Below are 20,566 nucleotides of genomic sequence, written 5' to 3' on the forward strand. Positions count from 1 at the left end.
AATAGAGCCATGAAAGAGGGAATGAGGCAAAAAAAGCTCAACCAGTGGGGGTGACTAGCAATTAGTGGTCATCTAGCTGCAGCAAGGTACTGCTCTGCATGGGTCTCATTTACCTGCCAGGAAACAGGCTGAAGGCACCTTCCACTGCACTTCAGGTACTCAGGCTGGCTTGGTTCAACTTAGTAGACGATGTATGTATGTTAACTGTGTAGCACTGCAGTCCTTAATGCAGAGTCTTTCTTGCTTGGTTCAGCTTGACGAGACCCTTGGGGTGAGGCTCCTGGTCTCCTCCTGCAGCTCTAAGCCATCGACCCAAAGCTCAGCTGGCAGAGAGTCTGTAAATTGAGATTTCAATGAGGAGGTAAAAAACACATGTGAAACACTTACACCTTCAGTAAGACCAGCACTGATAAACCAAAGGAGATTCACAGAGCTGTAAAGAAGCGTGTTGTACATTCCCTGAGATTGAGGCAGTAAATTTGGCCTGAGGAAAGAAGAATGGCTGAGTGAGGGGCAGTAGGGACAACTGAAGTATTCACAAAAACTACAGCAGCTGCAGCACTGAGGAAAGTCTGAAATGAGTCACCCACACACTTCTTTAATATTTATAGCTTGTGAACATTTCAAAGGGTACAAATAGTACATCTCGTGCCCCACAATGTAATGAACAAAACTAGTCAACGGGACTTTCAGCAATATTCCTCTTAATGACAGGAAGTCTAAAAGGCAGATATAGGGACTAGGAAACAGAGCAATTTTAAAATCTTTAATAGATAAAACTTCTTCCTGCAAATCTAGTAACCAAGATTTGTCACAGAATGGACTAAATCAACCAATTTTTTCATTGAAATTTTATCAGCCTCAGGTTTGGTGCTCTGATCCCAACAGAGGCAGAGAGAGCAGTGTACAGTTACAGGATCAGAGTGTGATTTTAACTGACTTTGGATCAGTGTCTTGAATCAGCTTAGATTTTGAGCATTGGTCTGTTAGAATAATTACCTGCCAGTTTTTGGAAAATACTACAGATCTCATTTTCTAGATTAAAACAGATAGTAAAAATGCTTAATCCACTGCCAATATGATGAATCCTTTGTGAAAAAAACAGTATGTCAACTAAAGCAGCATATCTAAGAGGTACATCTGACATTATTTGGACTTCTACACTTATTTATGAATTTCCCCAGAATGAACTATAGGGAAACTAAAATGAAATCACTTGAAATAAGTCAATAATAGGCTCTGAACTGTAGCAAAGTTTCAGGATGGGATTCACATTTTAATGCCAAAATTGTCACAGATTAAAAGCTTTTCCTCTGTTCATAACTATGCAAACAGCTTTGTGCTACATTCAAATCTGTCCTGTGATATCTCCAAATATTGAATACACACCAGTCTGAATTAGAAATACACGCAGAGTATTTCAATGAGAGTCAGGTGATAGACCTGGGCAAGGAACTAGTGTTAGTTGGGCATCTGTCATGAGACCGCCAACAAGCACCAAGGTACCAAGTAGCATTTGCACTGGGGGAGAGAAAACAAAGAAAAATTCTTTATTATCAATGTCACAAAAGAGTTTTTGCTTTCTATGATACATCTTCATCTCTGAGTCAAAAGAAAATAGAATAGGATAGAACAGATTAGTTCCAATTGGGAGGGTTCTTCAGTGATCATGTCGTCCAACTGTGACTACAAAGAGCAAATTCCACAGCTTCTGTCTAGGGCTAGTACTGTATTAAATATTTAATGGTGGCTTCAACTGAGATAAATGTTTTTAGACAGTACACTTGTTTAGCTGAATTTGATGTGGGAAGAATATGAGGCATAGTGGGTAGCACAGTGATGGCATCACTTAATTGCTGCAAAGTACTCAGTGGTATCAACGGAAATGAACCTTTAATCTTCTCATGTGTAATGAGGGCTCCAAGGGTCATTTCTGGACTGACTGAGAACAGTTTCTATTCAGTATATACAGGCAAATGTGAGTTGGGATAAGGCAGAAAATAGTATTTAGGTAAGATATTGGAACAACTGTTTGTGAACATGAAGCAGAGGAGAATCAGTCCATATAACCCATGGAAATAAATCTTACAAATAACTTAACAAGCAGCAATACTGTGCTTTTTTTACTACTGAGCCTGATCTCCCTGTCACACAGACCTAAGCCAAAAGATTCTGCCCTGTCTCTGAATCCGAGAGGATGTCTGAGCCCTGCCTTGGCTCTGCCTTTCCCCTCATGTGTCAGTGGCTTTCAGTGAGCTCCCAGCTCTCCCAGCGATGCCACAAAGAGAAACTGCTTGGGATCTGCTTGTTTATTCTTTAGGAAATTAATCTCCATTGAGGGAGGAAGTTCTTGGTTGTAGATGGCTGACTCAGAGATAAATTACCTCAAAAACCATCTCCACTTTTTGGCCGCGTCTTTAGAAAGAAATAATTCATGCTCCAGTGAAACACTGCTCTGAAGCAGGAGGAGGAGCAGGGCAGGAGATCACCTTGGCAAAGTGAAGCAGGTGTCTCAACCATCCCTCTTTTGATCTTCAAAGGTGGTAACGCTCAGTTTGGAGTTCACTCAGCTATGCTATGACTACCCTCCCCACAGTACATAAGGAGCTAACCCTGTTCTTCATTTCAGGTTTTTAAGTGCCTAAGCCAGAGAGAAGCATACACAAGTCGCCATCCTTGCCCGACGTTTCAGAAGAAATGGTTGAACCTGTGGGCAATCACTACGTTGTAGCCAGACCTGTGTACTCGGAGAATTCATTCAATGAAGAGCATGAGAAATTGCACAGATACCATAAAACCTTTTGGGACAACCTGAAACTCTATTTCCGGTAAGGAGATTTTTATTTTTTTTAAAACATGGATCTAAGAAACAGCCTGAACTGCTCTTGAACAGCATGAACTCCATCCTGACAACATCCGTCTCAGATTCCAACATAGCAAATGAAAATTCTTTAACTATATTCAATGTCAGATCTTTCTAATTAATTTTAGCCACTATTACCTTTAAAAGTCTTCCTACAGTTGTATCTCAGCTTCTCTTTTTCTGGGCATTTGGCAGCACAAACTCTAGAGAGATCTTATTGCAGCCTTTCAGTACTTAAAGGAGGCTTATAAGGAAGATGTACACTGACATTTTACCAAGGCCTGTTGTGACAGGACAAGGGATGATGGGTTTAAACTAAAAGAGGGTAGATTTGGACTGGATATAAGGGAGAAATTGTTTATGATGAGGGTGGTGAGGCTCTGGTATGGGTTGCCCAGAGAGGTGGTGGATGCCCCATCCCTGGAAATGTTCGAGATTAGTTTAAATGGGGCTCTGAGCAATCTGACCTAATGGGTGGCATCACTGCTTACTTTGAGAGGGTTAGACTAGATGATCTTCAGAGGTCCCTTCCAACCAAAACCATTCTACAATTCTACAAGAATTTTGGTTGGAAAGGACTTTTGAAGGCTACTGGGTCTGCCTTGAAGCACAGCTGGCAGTGCAGGTTGGTCACGGCTGTATCTGCGTGAGATTTTGACCTCTGGCAGCCAGAACCTGAATCATTTTCTCTTCGATTCTGCTCTGAAAACAGTCTACAACTCAGCTGAGCTGTTCACTGACAGAATTCTGTCCTCTTGTCCCTATACAGCTGCTCCCCACAAAGGGCCAAAAAAATTGCTCTGCGCTTCTTTCCCGTTGTCTCATGGCTGCCAGCATACCGCTTGAGGGAGTGGATCCTGAGTGACATCGTCTCCGGCATCAACACAGGGCTCGTGGCTGTGCTACAAGGTATCTTCAGGAAATGTGTGCCCTGACACAGCCTGCTAGGCCAGGTGCCAAGGCACTGCTGACTGCAGCCTGCAACACACACGTCACCTTCCCCGGCCCTCTCTCTTCACAGGTCTCGCCTTTGCTTTGCTGGTGAATGTCCCACCCGGTTATGGACTCTATGCAGCATTTTTCCCTGTCCTGGTCTATTTTATCTTTGGCACATCCAGACACATCTCAGTGGGTAAGTTCAGGCAAGCAACTCACCCTCCTCACTGATGAAGAAGTACATGCTACCCCTTTGGATCTCTTGACGAGTGCCTTGTGCTGCTCAGGTCCTTTCCCTGTCCTGAGCCTGATGGTTGGAGGAGTCGTCACCAGGCTGGTCCCTGATGACAGCACTGGAAGTGGCAATTCCACAAATATCTCAGCAATAAATGAAGAGAGGGTGATGGTGGCTGCATCTGTAACCTTTCTTTCTGGGATTTTTCAGGTTGGTCAATTGTGTGTGTGCGTCTACACATATTTATATGCACCTATATGAATAGTTGGGTGGTAGGCTGACCTTCCTCTTTGGTTTCTGCTGTTGCAGTCACCAAAATAATCTTCTTCCCCTTCTTGTGTAACTCCCCTTGGCTCACTGATTAGGAGACATCTATTCCTTGGTTTTGCACAGACCTGAGCCTACAGTTCACACAGCTGCAACCTACACCTACAGCAAAAAACGACCTGCTGCATAGGAAAAAAGTAGCTGTGAAAATAAGTTAATGATGCAGTTGCACCAAGCTCTGCCTCACAATAGTAAAATATTTGGATTTGTCTTTTAAAAAAAACAAACAAATTTATCCTTATGTCCTAATAAAGAATTCCTACATTTCCTCCCTTCCTAACAATATATTTGTACTTTGTGAAACAGTGGTACCCTGTGAAAATACAGGTACTGAAAACCCTAAAACTAAGGAGGTTTATTTTAGCTATAAAATAAAAAGAATGGATTTTAACTGCTCTAGCAATTACTCTTACTAGTGTTATGCCCCCTGTTGCTAAATCTCAACTTTTATTGCAAGTCTGGTGACAGTATATTCCTCAGTCTCTGGATGGATGGGATTAGGTGAAAATATCTGCTTCCATTAAATAGAGTTCTCTTTGTTGTAGAGATTGCTTAAAAACATGAATGAATCCCACTGACGTATGCTTATTTTGCATTTCAGTTGCTTCTGGGAATTTTCCATTTTGGATTCCTTGTTATTTATTTATCACAGTCATTAATCAGTGGTTTCACGACTGCTGCAGCTGTCCATGTTTTGGTATCTCAGCTGAAATTCATGTTTCAGCTACCTGTTCCTGGATTTATTAAACCATTAGGCATCATCTATGTAAGTGCTAAGTGCTCATTATTTGCTAATGTTATTGATGTACCTGTGTCTGTGTATCACATGGCGGTAATAACAGAACTCAGCATAAAACAGCCAAGCAGGAGGAAACACAAGAGAAGAGAGATGTATTAGTGTTTACTAATTAGTGATTAGTATTTGACCAATCTTTAAATTTATTACCAAGCACCAAGTTACACCCTATTGGGCTAATTAGATACTATTTACTGTTGTGTAGTGGCATATTTCAATTAAGCATTCAACTCTGCCTTAGGCACTTAATTATTCATTTTTACTGGACTGATATTATACATATTTTATTTGCATATGACTCTGGATGAGAAAGGAGGAAGGAGAAGGACAGGAAGCAAGGAAAGGAGAGAGGCACTTGCTCTTCAGTGCCATTGTTCACATTTCCCATCACACGCACACGTGTGTTGCTCCAACCCTCCCTCAGGGGAAAGCCAGGAGGGGAGGGTCACAAATCAGTGGAAAGGTTCTTTTGTGGATGCTTTCATCATTTGGCTGATGCACATACATTCATGGGGGCTTGCGGTCCACATCATGCCACAGGGAATAAATCTCAGCCATCATAATCCTTAGAGCAATTCAGATAAAGGCTCTTCTGGAAGGGATAGTGCTACTGTGCCAGGGCACTACAGTTTCTAAAGCACTTCTTGTTTCTTCCTGATTCTGCAGACTCTGGAGAGCTTTTTCAGCCAGATTACAAAAACAAACGTCGCTGACCTTGTCACATCCCTGCTTGTCTTGCTTATCGTGTTCGTGGTGAAAGAAATGAACGATCGATACAAAGAAAAGTTACCAACACCCATCCCGATCGAACTCCTTGTGGTAAGTCACTTCCCCTTGATTTTGCAATTGCTCCGTGTTACGACACGGAAAGCAGAGTTTTAACTATTTCTTCTCCTGTTCTCCATTAAATGATGCATTATCATTTTACCTATAAGGAAAAATTGACAGCATCTGTGCGCTATTGTGAGATATTTTACCTCTACTTAACTGTTCTTAATTGAACATATCTGTGGTGTTATAAACTATGAATTTTCTAGTTGGACAAGATTGGCTCTGACACCAGCCAGCTGCAGTCTCACAGCTGGGGCCTCTCTGCACCCCACTTGCAAGCAGCCACTGAAGTCCCAGCCATCCATGGCCAAGCACAAAATTATTTTACCCTCCAGCAGCAGAAAGTTTTGCCCACTCCAAGCAGCAGGGGTGGGGGGAAGCTTCTACAATCCTGGAGGATGTTGTATAGACTTAAGTAGCACTTTTTTTCTCCCAGGGTCATTACAGCACCTTGTTAGAACATACATGGTTTTTTGGGTGGGAAGATCTCTGTTGTTAGTAAGATATTCTGTAATAATCTGTGTGATTTATGAATGTAAACTCATACCTGTAAGGTCATTCAGGAATGACATCTGAATAGCAAAGGGATGTGCAGACCTGGGGAATAGTTCTGCCACTGTTGATAAGGCTGGAGGGTGCATGGGAGAGGGAAGGTAATGGTGTTTAATAGTTTCTTCACACTCTTGCGTGAATGTGTCTAATGGAGGTGTGGTTTATTATCTTTCAGACAATCGTAGCAGGACTGATTTCCTATTTTGTTAACTTGGAAGAAAAATTTAATGTAGCTGTTATTGGAAAACTACCGGAAGGGTAAGTGATTTACTTACAATTCACCAGTGGAACAAAATGTTCTCTCTAGTTTGGCAGTGTTAAATCAGTTCAGCTATGTTTCTGATTAAAATTATCTGCTTCATCTTCTTTCAGTAGGTAAATAAATATTTTTCTCTCAACAATATGACACACTTTCAATATGTAAAAGTTACTCACTAGAGCACATCTCCCACTTATCAAGGAATATATTGAGACATGAATTAATTGTGTCCTTCACTTTCTAAGACAGCTGTTGAGCAGGAGGTTCATATTTGTCCCTTTTATTGGGCTACTCCTGAACCCCTTGGTTTCCCTCGAAATACTTGCACAGTTCAGCAGCCACCACCAGCCCTGGGAAGCCACCAGGGCACTGCACAGTTCTCCTGCCTGGTGTTGTGACTGGCCACCAGCATTTCCTCAGGCACCATTATCCTCCAGAGGCCTCAATGTCTGCTCCTCCAGGAGTATATCCACTTAGAGGGTATTCATGGCTGGGCTTCGCGAACGAAGATTTAGGAAGGCTCTATCCGCACTTGTTACAAGCACGCTGGTGGCTAATGAGGCCAATACGAGATAGACATGTCCGATTGCAAAAGGCACAGCAGAAAGACTCCTTAGGTGGTACATTCTGCAAGACACGGTTCTTTCTGCATTGTCTTTTCTCCTCGAGAGTGATCCTGCGTGTGTTCTCAAAGGAGACAGCTGCGTTATAGGTGGTGTGTCTCCAGGCCTCCCGATTGGAGGCCAGAGTAGACCAGTTATGGTATATGTCCATATATAAAGTACATCTGACTATGCCAGAATTTTGGCATAAAGAATTAATAGGCACACATTAAGTTAAAAAGAGGGAGGAAGACCTTTACTAGGACAGCATTGCTCTCTGTAGCCTCAGGGGTGTTAGTAGATGAAGTTTGCAGAGGAACAGCTTTTTCTGCTCAAGAGTCTCTTTTCTTCAGATTTCATTTCATTGAAAAAAAAAGGGGAAAAAAAAGAAACCCAGAGGGAAAGTCTCCCTAGGAGAAGACCTAGCATTCTCCCTAGGAGAAGACCCCAAACAAACCAGCAGAAAATGGTAAAGCTAAAGTTTCTAGGAGATAGATAGCCTGAGAGACTAGCCAATATTACCTGATATTGTAAAAGAGCCTCAATGAATCACACTGGTTTGGTTTTTTTCCATTGTAATTAAGCGAAATCTTTCCATGTGCAAATTGCCCATGCCTCAGTGCAGTATCAGATCCTACATCCATGTGTAACCAGAAGGAAGAACTGTGTGTGCACCTCAGATGAAATAAGCTGTGACTGGAACTGGCTAAGTAAATGAGAACATGCTGAAACACAAACTGAGTTGAGTGCAGATAAACAGAGTCCCTCTCCTGATTAAGGATTCCCTAAAGTTTTATAGGGTTCAGACCCACAGCTCTGTGTCGCATCTCTCCGAAGTGCTCAGTATGAGCTTGACCACTCCTTACTCTCTTGGCTGACAGCTTATCTCTGTAGGCATATCCTTAATGAGTAGAGTTTTTTGTCTTTCAGGTTTCAAGCACCTGTTGCACCTGATGTAGGTATCCTCCAGAACTGTATTGGTGATGGCTTTTCCATCGGAATCGTTGCATTTGCAGTGGCCTTCTCTGTGGCTAAAGTGTATTCCATCAAGCATGACTACCCAATAGATGCCAACCAGGTAGGCAAATAACAGAGATCAGTATGGTGCATTTGTCAATGGGAAATAAATCATTTTAGGAATGCTTTACCTTGTGAATAACTGTCATGAACCAGCTTTTAAGAACAATCTTTTTTGTTTTGATTTCAGGAACTAATTGCTTTTGGTCTGGGTAATATAGTTGGTGGATCATTCAAAGGATTTGCCTCCAGCACTGCTCTGTCGAGATCGGGTGTGCAGGAGAGCACAGGAGGCAAAACACAGGTATAGAAGACAACAAATCATGATGGTGTTTAATGAAACACAGCTGTATTTTTTCCTAGCTGATCATAATGCCTGCAGGCACTCATGGTGGAATTGTTCTCTCATGCAGATTGCTGGTATTGTCTCATCTGTCATCGTCTTGGTTGTGATCTTGGCCATTGGGTTTCTCCTGGAACCATTACAGAAGGTATTCACTGGTTTCACTTAGTTCTTCCTCCTGCTTGCCAAAGATAGGGCTGCTCTAGGAGTCACTCTGACTGTTCATAGACTTCAGGGGGAGCAAAGCAGGGTTTTGGAAAACTTGTTTCTTTTTCCCACATCATGCCAGAAAGGACCACTACGTCTGGTCCTTCAAAGGAAATACAAGTACCTGAACATCAACCACCACAGCACCAGCTTTCAGGTGCCGTAAATAAGTGGGATTTGCAGCCTCAAGTCAGACACCTGCACCACAGCTGGGGAGGTTCCATCAGTTGTGATGTACCAGGGGCCTTTCAGCTGCACTTTGGCCCTATTAGTACAATCTTTTAATTCCTAACGTTCAACATGTTCTTTGCTTGCTTAGATATTCAGCATGTGTTTTGGTCTTTTTAACAGTCAGTCCTTGCATCTTTGGCCCTTGGCAACTTGAAAGGAATGCTCATGCAGTTCAAGGAAGTAGGCATCCTATGGAGGAAAGACAAGTTTGACTGTGTAAGTTGAGTCTCACAAGCATCATCACAAGTTAAGTGCTCTAAAAAAGTCATCTATTATATAAATTTTCTTACAGGTTATCTTTTTTTTATATACCTGCCTTACTTCATGAAACAGAAAATACAATAATGGCATGCCTTTTTTACATGCCTTGCTTATGTTTCCCATTTTGTCCTACCTGTTTTGAGTTGATTCTCTCCCTTAACTTCATTTTCATCCATTTCATCAAAATCTATTAAAATAGCACATTATACAAAGTCAAATATAGAAGGCAATTACAGAAAATGCCTAAATAACAGAAAATGTCTAAATACCTACTGCATTGACTATGCATTCAGGCGCACTCATGCAACATATTATATGGAAGATAGATACACAGCAAAAAACAAATGACAACCATGGCTTGAAGGATTTACTCCAAATGGTAAAACTCATGGCTCTAGGGCAGGACTGGTTACCTCCAACATTCAGAAAATTTAGGCTCTTGCCTTTCTCATATGCCAGTTCCTTGTATTCACAAATGGTTCCAAGCCTCAGTTTTCCTGGCTATCAAACACATATTTTTATACCATGAAAATGCTTTGAGCTCTGAGGCTAAAAATCATTCAGTATTACCTAGTCATTTATCAGTCGTACACCCACAGCACCGATATTTGCACGTTTACAACTCTCAGCTTTACAGGATCCCAATTTACTTGTAGCCTTGCCTTTCTGCTGGATTTTTATTGAGCATTTAGTGAACCACTTATTGAACAGCCACACCCCTATCGTTCTAGGCCTTTGTTGTCTAGAAATGGTCATCCCTGGAAACACTCCCAAGTGCTGGTTGGTGACTCTGGTTCTGTTCTACAAGAAAAAAGCCCTCACCAAAAGCAGATGGACATCCTGGACCAGATCTGAGATCTGTTGCTGCTCTCACCCTGAGCTCATGACCCAGGTTCTTGACATGCTCATAACCATTGCCATCTGCTGCTCGTTACAGATCATATGGGTGGTGACTTTCTTAGCTACCATCTTTCTTGGCCTGGACCTTGGACTAGCAGCAGCTATGGCATTCCAGCTGCTGACAGTGGTGATCCGCTCCCAGATGTGAGTACTTGTTGAATGTGACGATATCTCAGGGCCTCCCATTATAAATTAACTCCCTCTGTACAGAGAAGGCCAACAGCCCCATGCCTCAGTCTGTCCAGCAACCACATATGGAAAACTAATTTACAAGTGTAAACTCTTGGCTGTGGGGATCTGCTTCAGTCTGCCACTGCAGCTGAGATTGTTTTATTTGATCCTTCCCATCCTTCAAGTTTTGATATAGGATACCAATAATTTTGTGTGTGTTTTTGTTCACAGCCCAAGCTGCACTGTTTTGGCTAATGTTGGGAGAAGTAACATCTACAGAAACAGGAAGGATTACACTGATGTAAGAAATGTCATTTCTTTCATTATCTGCTGCACTTGTGTTTCTGTAACAGACATAGTTACTTACACTTCTGCTTCATTGTGCAGATCTATGAGCCAGAGGGAGTGAAGATTTTCAGATGCTCCTCTCCGATCTTCTTTGCTAATATTGAATTCTTCAGAGAGAAACTCATCACTGCTGTAAGTGTCTGGGGCTGTCATCCTGAACATATGAGTTGTATGGCACATTAAGGTGAATACAATTTCCCAGTAATTACTATATATGCAGTTGGTCCACAGTTCAAAGGTGAAATTTTCATGGTTAATTCAAATATTATTACCACTACTGTAATCTCACACGTATGCAGACACCCCTGAGAAAGAGAACAGCCTGACTCATGCTGAACTTACATCATAGCAATGTTTATACTATATATATACTTATATATGTACATGTATGCCATATATTGTTGTGCCATAACAATACGTATCTTAAGTCCTTTACAAGAAAGTAGTGCAAACACAGATAATATAAAGGGAAATAATTTTATTTTACTGTCATCTATATTATTTACACCAAATAACGGCTAGTTTACTTCATATTGCCCAAAAAAACCATAATCACAACAGTCAGAAGAATGCTGAATGAAATCACTCTATCGAAGAGGTCTTAATGTCTTCCATAACAAACTGGTGAAGGCAGTCAGTCTTTCCATAATCAGCACAGAGATCCAGGACCCCTGAGCTCTCACCATGCCAGCGAGGCCCACCTCCCCAGATTGAACACAACTTGTACTTATAACCTTCCCTTACTGCTGCCCTTAGTGGGGAGTTGACTACCCTGAGCACTGGTAATGAGCATTTCATTCTTCATGCGAGGGACTGAAACTGGCAGAGGAACATGGGAATCCAACACACGTTGGATTCTCCATGTATTTGGCTTTCACCTCAGAAGAGCATAAGGGGGTTCTTTTCTGTGAGAGCAGATGCTCACACCACTCTCTTTCTTTAAAAATACTAGTACTTCTAACACCTTTCTCCTCTACCCACTAGACGATGAGGCAGAAGACTTGCAGGATCTAGTGTTCTCATAACCCTTACTAGCCTAATTTACCTGCCATCTAATTTTGTCAAAACCAGCGAGGAGGTTCAAGAGACATACGCAGCCAACATGATCAAATTTGGTTTTCTTCTTCAGGAAAAACAATGTGTGAATGACCCATGCTGCGGTCGGGTGGCACAGAGCAGATACAACCTGTGAACTCTCTAGTCTTGGTCACCTGGGTGTCCATCTCATAATGAAGATGAGTAGGACATGCCAGCACTGTGCCAGCCTGCTGGAGTTAGTGGCCTTTGCTACAGCACTGTCACTGCTATAATGCTGTCCATGCTAGTGTCCTAAAGCTCGCACAGATAGGCCTGCATGGTGTGTAGCACTACCTGTAGACATCTTTCCAACCAAGAAAGAGCCCTTGTTTGAATTGAAGACAAAGGGTAGACAACATCAAGTTCAAATCATGACTGTAAAGAAAAGACACATGAGATGCCTTGTCCTTACCTCGCTGTCACTGGGGTGTGTCATGGTTTGAGATAACCCCAACATCCAATTCCCTAGCTCCATTCCCCCTCCCACATCTCAACCTAATGTGAGATGGGTTTTTCCAGACAAAACACACCAGACTCAAAGTGGGGAAAAGGGAATATATTACAATGACTGTACAAATAAATACCATATCACATTATACACATGATCACAAACTATCTCTACCATGACATATGTATTTACAATGGATCAGATCCCTTCTCCCCTCCAAATAAAAGTCCAGGAGGGAAAGAAGGACAGATCCCTTCCAGTCTCTGAACAGCAGCATCTTCTGAGGCAGCAGGTTTCTTCTCATCTCATGCATGCAGCAGCTGATAGCTGGATTTCTGCCAGCATTCACGAGGGAGGTATTCAAGCTCCCCCGGCCCCATCGCCTCACAACCGAGGGGTCTTCCGTGGACTTCGTAACCCCAGACAAAGGTCGTTTCACCACGTCATATCACGAAGACACAGGGGGGTCTTTGTGACGGTCTGGTATCTCTTGCAGGGCCTCTGTGCCCTGTCTCTCAGGCTGCCACCGTGGCAGCAGTGCGAGGGGGGGGAAGCCAAGGTCAACTCCCCCTGCATTCCTCTCGGAGCTCTCTATCTCCTTTCTACAGTGCATGTCGCACTTCAAGGCTCTTTCAAGTAAGAGTCCATCATCTTCCTCCTTCCAGGAGGTCTCAAACGAGTTTTGGGGATCTGGTATCAGTCTTACCCCCAAGAACTCTGTAGCTCTCAGCTGCTGGCTCTCCTTTCCTCGACTCTCCTTCCAGGAGTCTCCTCTGCGGTGCTGCATGTTGCTTCTGCTGCTTCTTCAGTTCAGGTTCTTATCTCTGGCTCTCTGCCACTGTTTCTCCGGTCAGCGTCGGCTGCTGCTCTGTGCCCATGGAGAAAACATCTCCTGGCATACTACAGGCACCTAGCCCAGCTTTATGCTGTTCCAGGTCCCTGCAGCCCCCAGCCAGGGGCTGGGAGGGGGCCAGAGGCCCCAAGGGGCTCAGAGCCCCTACCTCGTGGCTCTACAACATGGCCACCTCTTCTACAACAACCAAAACTACCACTCTTCTTTTCCGGTCTGGTTGTGATATGTTTACATTTCTGCAGGAGCGCCCATTGGGCAGAACTTCAAAACTTCCAGGGGTTTCCACCCCTTGGGGTCTACCACTTCTCTTAGCCTCTGGGGAAAACAAGGTTCAAACCACTACAGGTGTTTCCATTTTTGATTATTCAAAGTGCTGTTTTTGTAGGTTGGCTTCAACCCACTGAGAGTCCTGAGGAAACGCAATAAAGCTCTGAGGAAGATCAGGAAGATGCTGAAGAAAGGAGAGCTGCAAGTGACACCCGTATGTAATGCAACTCTGCCCCCAGCAGAGGGGAGTTAAGCAACCAGCTCCCTGGCTTTACATGGCAGAGAAGTACCTCATAGCCTCCTGTCCTAATTAGATATGCTACTCCCCAAGTTTCCACTTAAAGATTTTAAATTGCTCTCACAGTTAGAGACCTACAGATTTACCAGGGGCAGAGCTTGTATGTGTCCACTAGACCTTTGTTTGGCATCAAATGGCAGGATTAGATCCCACAGAGGTGACGATCATGCTCCATTAATGGTAGGATAAAGCTGGTTTTCTCCCAGCCCAAATCCTGCAGGCTTTTTGTTGACTAGTTCCAAAATCACTGAATTGAAGCATGTCTGACAATTGACTTCAAGGAACAATAAAAAGCCATCATTAAGTGATTATGATGATGATTAAATGATTTCCAGATTTCTCCAGACAAGGGAGAGACAGAACTTTTTCTAGTGCAAGGTGCAGGTAGATCCTGCTCCTTCTCATGGGAACATCAATTTTGCATTGTCACCGCTCTTGTCCTTGCCCAAGAAGCACTACTACCCTGGCTGGGTCTTAAAAAAGAGTACTAATTATGACACTTTTCTCTGTCATCACAGAAAGGCTTGATTTCCATGGCTAACCATACATATGAGTCAGATGAAGAATTAGACAACAACAAAATAGAGGAGCTGGACCAGCCCACCAACATGACAGACTTGCCCATTCAGATCAACTGGGGCACTGACCTCCCCCCTGGCATCACCGTGCCCCAGGTCAACATCCACAGCATCATTCTGGATTTCTCATCAGTATCCTTCCTCGATTTTTCTGCCATGACAATCCTCAAAAAGGTAATCATAATTCACAAGACAAACAGTGATCATATGAAACTTATGAATGCACTTACACTTGAGGGATACACGAGGGAAGAGATGGTACCCAGAGAGACGTGGACAGGCTTCAGGAGTGGGCCCATGTGAAACTCATGAAGTTCAACAAGCCAAGGCAAGACATAGATATGTTAGAACAGGTCAGAGGAGAGCCATGAAAAGGATCAGAGGGCTGGAGCATCTCTCCCGTGAGGACAAGATGAGCGAATTGGGGTTGTTCAGCCTAGAGAAGAAAAGACTATGAGGAGATCTTGGTATATGGCTTTTCCATACCTAAAGTGGGCCTATAAAAAAGCTTGGAGAGGGACTTCTTACAAGGGCATGTAGTGATAGGACAAGGGGCAATGGCTTTAAACTGAAAGAGGGCAGGTCTAGATTAGATATTAGGAAGAATTCTTTACTGTGAGGGTGGTGAGGCACTGGAACAGGTTGCCCAGAGAAGCTGTAACTGCTACATCCCTGGAAGTCTTCAAGGCCAGGTTGGACAGAACTTTGAGCAACCAGCTCCAGTGGGAAGTGTCCCTGCCCATGGCAGGGAGCTTGGAACTAGGCAATATCTCTCAGGTCCTTTCCAACCGAGATGATTCTATGATTCTATTCTGTGTTTATAGCCTGCTTTTTAAAGGCATTCCTATATGGACTGGAAGGTCAGTGGCAACCTTTGAGTGCATGTGAATTTTAATGTACATTTTCCATAGAAAATGTTTAGGAAATTGTTTAAATAATCAATATAAATTGTCTTGGAATTAAAGTGTTGGCTGTGGTAGCCTTTCTTCACCTGGTAAGATTTCAGGAAGCTTTACAGAAATGTAGATATGAAATATGTCTTTAAACACCCAGCTGGGAGTTGAAGCATTGGAGTTCAATTTCTGCTCCTGCTCTTGCTTCCCCAGATGATCTTGAACAAAGCAAAAGGCACAACATTTTCAAACAGTAGCAGCTACAGTTAACTATCTAGAGACACACGGGGGGTGTAAATCTATTTCCATAGGAACTAATACCCACCGTGTCAGTGGGAACTGTAGTTCTGCTCAAATTCCCAGTTATAAAAATCTCCCCAGAAGATTTTGAAGTCTTTTTTTTTAAAGTTTCATCATGAGTCTTGTAGGTACAATAAAGTCATACAACTCACGAAAGATCCCCTTTTTCTCTGTGAGCTAAACGTTTTCAGTAGTGCCCCTTTTCAAAAGGATTGGCCATCGCTGTCTGGAGCCATATGAAAGGACTGTCCTGCCTCTAGGTGCAGCAGAGTTTGAGTTCAAAGCCACTTGCCATCGTAGATCTTAAATGTCTTAAAGCAGTTTGTATATTTGCTGTGGCTAATCACCATAAGGGTTGTTATCATACTGCAAAAAACAGCAATATCTAAATGGTGCCTCCTTCTGGTTTAACAGACTTTGAAAGAATTTGTCCGGCTGGACATCGACATTTACATTGTTGAGTCACACGGTGAGTACTTGCCTTTCCGTTGGCATCACCGCAGGTGCCTCATCCCACTGCCTCCCTTGCTGGCCACTGAGCACGGCTCTGGAGGTTCACCACCGTTTTACTTTCCGGTCTTGGATAACAAACAGACCCAGCTGAATGGAGGTGTCATCCCTCCCGTGCTGTCCCCAAAAGACTGGGACCATGTGTAACAGCTCATTTTACCTACGGCCACTGCAGCTCTGGGCTGCAAGACCTGTGATTGGGCACCCTGGGCTGGGCATTAAATAAGAAAAGGGGTTCAGACTCCCTCCTGCTTGGCCTTGAGCAGGACACTACTGATGGGCATTTGTGTTCTGCCCTTTCCACATCCATAAAGATGAAACCATCAGCTCTAATAAATAAAACAGTGCATTATACCAGGAATTCCTATATTCACTCAGTGGGCATGCTCAGGATACACTATTTCTTCCTTTTTAAGGCCTGCATATCACTCTGTGCTTTGATTTTGTTCCCTCACAGAGGGCCTCCTGGACAAACTGGAGAGAAGTGCATTTTTTGATGAGGAGATTAAGCCATCCATGTTTTTCCTCACCATTCATGATGCCGTTTTACACATTTTGCTGAAGAAGGACACAGCCAGCTCCCCCAAATTAAAGCTCACTAAGGTAACACTACAATCTTCACCTTTCGTTATTTTAGTGCCTTTCCAGTACTGCCAGGCACCCAGCAGTGTGTGCTACACTGTGTCTCTATTTGAAAAGTTAATGACTAAAACTCAGCTGGTCAGGTGCCTGGCAAACCACTAGTGAAAGGAGTGAATAATTCCTACTGGTGACTGGCTTGGCCATAGACGTCACCTGAAGTCACCTCTTTGGGAAGAGCACAGTGTGGGTGAGATCCCAGCCCATTCGTCAGCAGTCCTCTATCACCACTCATCCAGCAGAGACTGCTCCTTTCACTGCAGTGGCTCCTGCAAGGCAGAATTTATGCTGCATGTAGTCATGTAGGCTTTCCAGCCCTGTCTACCTTCACAAGGAGTGCTAAAGTAGTGTAGATAAATTAGTACAGCCAAATTTGGTGATGGCCTTCCTGGGAGTGTTCTTAAATCAAGGGCAAGAAAGGATCCCGCATACATTAAATCTGTTTAACTGTACCAGACCCAGAATGCTGCTCACCTGAAACTGTCTAATTCCACTTAGCTGAACTGGCCCAGCCCCTCTGCGCTGACCCAGAGACCTGGCAAGGGTCGTAAAGGACCGACGAGTGAGAGCTTCCTTCCTTCTAGGTCAACTTCCCAGGCATTAGGTCAACTTCTTGAGATTTAGAAAGCAAAACCTTCTTTAATGTGAAAAAGCAAAATCAGAAAATAAGAAGCAATCCATTTCCTAACCCACAACTTCCCGTGTTCTTTACAGGAGAACAGTAGAAGCAATGACTATGTCATCATCCCCAGGAATGGACTGCGCAGCCGGGAGTGCACAGTAAGGCTCTGTCTATGGCACTCTAGACATAGAAAACACGGCCCAAAAAGCTGCTCATGGGAATCTGCTAGGTCAGATAACAAAAGCATCTTCATCCCTGAGCTCTTGTGTCAGCCCAGGGCAGAAAGCATCCAGACAGCTTATTGATGGGATTTGACTTAAGGCAAAGCCTTCCAGGAGTAGGAGGCCCAGGGCTCGGCTCACAAGCCATCCTGTGTGCATGGAGAGGCTGCAGAGGGAAAGCAGGCAAAGGCTGTCTCCCCAGACTGTCCCACCTGGTTTCCTGGCCCCCACAGCTCCCCTGTGAGGAGCTCACTGGTGGAATGCTCTTGTGGCACAGAAGTCAACATTAGTCCAGTTTATCGAAATTTCTCAGGCAGAAGGGGAGTCTGGAGACAGGGATAAGAAAGGGATCCATGCAGCCTTTCATCACAGAGTTAAAGAGAAGGGCAGTATCCAGCACAGAGCAACCCCATAAGGAGAAAATGTCAGACCACAGTCTTCTCACCCAAATGCTTTAGAGAAGCAGATTCTTATACATCATTCCCCAGAGGAAACTTACCCTGGCTATTCCTTTCAAAAGATGAAATTTATTTCCTTTTATTTCCTACAGATTCCAATAGAAACAAAATTTTAGATTTAATTTTCTAAATATAACATCCTCCAGTGTAACAATGTCACAGAAGACGAATGCAGATGCTATGATGAGCACGAAGAAAAGAAGGATACTTTTAAATACTTTAAGAAGGATTTACTACATGTGGTTATGTTCCAAGTTTTGGAATGGGCTTATTAGTCTTTATGTGTCTCTGTATATATATATATGTATTTATGTACATATATGGAGGCTAAAATAACACAGATTTTCTTATTTCATACCATAGTTTGTAGACAGCTTGTACAGATACTAAAGAACATAAATATTTGAAATCTTGTATTTTATAGCACAGACTAATAGTTAGGAGTAATATTTTATCTTCAACTTGTATATAACTTGTATAAAGTTTTCTTGATGGTTTGTAAGATATTTAGTAGACTGAATTATTAAACTTGTTCTCAGCTCAGTACTATGATCATAGTGTACAAAGTGACTAATGTATCTACTGTAAAACATGAAGGTTGTTCAGGAAAGACACAGGATGTTCAGAGCCAAACATGACTCATTAATTTGGATTGAGCTGGTGTAAAGTGCACACAAGAGGACACGTTTATAGTGAACATCCGTAAGTAATGACTTCAGTAACTGTGTATGTCTGGCTGCATTTGTCAAATACACCACCGAGGCAGCTCATGATCAGTGAGACCCCGTGCGTGGACAGAGGCGCTGGCCCCAGAGCTGGGCTCGGAGGGGCTGTGGGTGCGGAGCTGCCAGCCTGGACTGCTTGGCTCTATGGACAGATGCACAGAGGAATTAGCTTAAAGTCTACTATGACACTCTGCACAACCCAGTCTGCATGACTGCCATCAATTAAGTCCCGCTGGAAGTCTAAGGCTTGAAGATGAACTACATCACAACTTCCAGAGGGAAAAAACCCAACCCCCAAAGTGACAGAACTTTTAATTTTGCATAACAAGTGTTGGAGGTATAAAAATCTTCAGCCTAAAGGGAAATGTAACCATCCTTGGAGTCCTAAAGAAATAGCAGTGTGAAATCACAGAAGTTTTTAGTTTTTTAAATCTAGGTTTAACTTTCAATCAAGCTGGGGTGACCGAAAGTGTGCATTTGGACTTGAAGTGAAAAAGGGCTGAAGGGAAGAAGAATGTGTTCTGGGTAAACCAGAAGCACAGTTTTTATCTCGATAGTATGCAGATCTTAAAAACAAAATTTGAAGAAAACCAGATAGAAATAAATGGGGAGAAATGCAGCTTGTTTTTAAAAAAGGTACATATACATATGCCACATTCAACTGGCACCTTCATTTAGACAAACTGCCTTCCAAAGGGAAATGACATCAACATCACCTCTCTGAACCTGAGTAAAGCCTTCTGTTCCCTGCCACACAGGCAATTCTTGATGTCATTGGAGAAGATGGGATGACTAAAGGCACTGAAAGGCAAAGGTGGATTATGCTAAAGAGGAGGTGACGACTAGGAGCTTTGAAAAGGAAACACCAGAACAGAGGGAGCACTAATCTGTTAATTTATTTTTTTTTAAATCTGGAGTTATCTGATGAACTCTGCTAATGATACAAAGCTGGAAGTCAATATTAAAGTGAGGAGGTTTTGAATACAGAAAGAATGAGGTGAGCTTGAAGAGTGAGGTAGAGAAGTTCGCTTTCAGAAAACACACTCATGCATTTGCAGATGAATAACAAGCTGTGGTTCTGTGGTGGGTGATCGTGTGCCCAGCATGGTACAGGAGATGTGGCCCTTGGTGGCAATCACAGAGATGCTACAGGCAGCTCTCTGCAGACAGCAGACAGATGGTGGGCAGTTGTACAGTCCTGCTGCACTTCTGAGTGGGACACAGCAGACTCACTGTCAAGTATGTGCCATGTGCCAGACACTGAGCACAGCAATACCTGAAAGCAGGTATAATCAGGACATTGCCAAATTGCTTTTCTACTGCAGTCTTCCAAAAGCCATAGATTATATCAGAACAGATTTTCCAGCAGAACAAGAAAGATATTAATGCTACTGTGCAATACACAGGAGAGATTTCACTCTAAATACTCTGAACTTCAGGACTGAGTTCTCCAGTTCAAGAAAGATGATATCAAACTGCAACTAATGAGGAAAATAGTTATGACGATCTTTGTGGAATGGAGAGCCTGTATCTAAGGACTGGAAAAAAAGAGAAATAGATACAGGGATTTAACCTAAAAGAGAGGAAAAGCTATGCAAGATAAAAAATAGTATTGTCCTGTGAGAGGAAAAAATAAACTGGCCAAAATTAAACATTAGCAAGATATTAGAAGATGGTTCCTCATTTTTACAATGGTGAGATGATTCTGCAACATTCTTTCCAGCTAGAAGAAGAGGAGCCAAACACTAAACTACTTTTAAGATGAGGCTTAAACATATTTATGAAAATCATGATGCCA

The 20,566-nt window shown here is 42.9% G+C and overlaps 1 protein-coding gene across 1 annotated transcript; it reads left to right on the forward strand.

Annotated features, from left to right (window-relative positions):
• Window positions 1-2,697: 2,697 nt before the first annotated feature.
• SLC26A3 (solute carrier family 26 member 3) lies at window positions 2,698-18,528 on the forward strand. Its single transcript, XM_027731924.2, has 20 exons — window positions 2,698-2,828; window positions 3,633-3,772; window positions 3,885-3,995; window positions 4,087-4,244; window positions 4,963-5,127; window positions 5,824-5,976; window positions 6,716-6,798; window positions 8,332-8,479; window positions 8,609-8,722; window positions 8,832-8,909; window positions 9,320-9,415; window positions 10,398-10,504; window positions 10,763-10,832; window positions 10,919-11,011; window positions 13,643-13,738; window positions 14,341-14,574; window positions 16,008-16,062; window positions 16,561-16,706; window positions 17,457-17,522; window positions 18,136-18,528. Exons 1-20 carry the CDS (start codon window positions 2,698-2,700, stop codon window positions 18,157-18,159), a joined length of 2,268 nt encoding a protein of 755 aa, XP_027587725.1. The 3' UTR covers window positions 18,160-18,528.
• The last annotated feature ends 2,038 nt before the right edge of the window (window positions 18,529-20,566 follow it).

Source organism: Pipra filicauda, unplaced genomic scaffold, assembly GCF_003945595.2.
Source record: "Pipra filicauda isolate LSUMZ 115617 unplaced genomic scaffold, ASM394559v2 scaffold167_size3244652_pilon, whole genome shotgun sequence".
Classification (NCBI taxonomy): Eukaryota; Metazoa; Chordata; class Aves; order Passeriformes; family Pipridae; genus Pipra; species Pipra filicauda.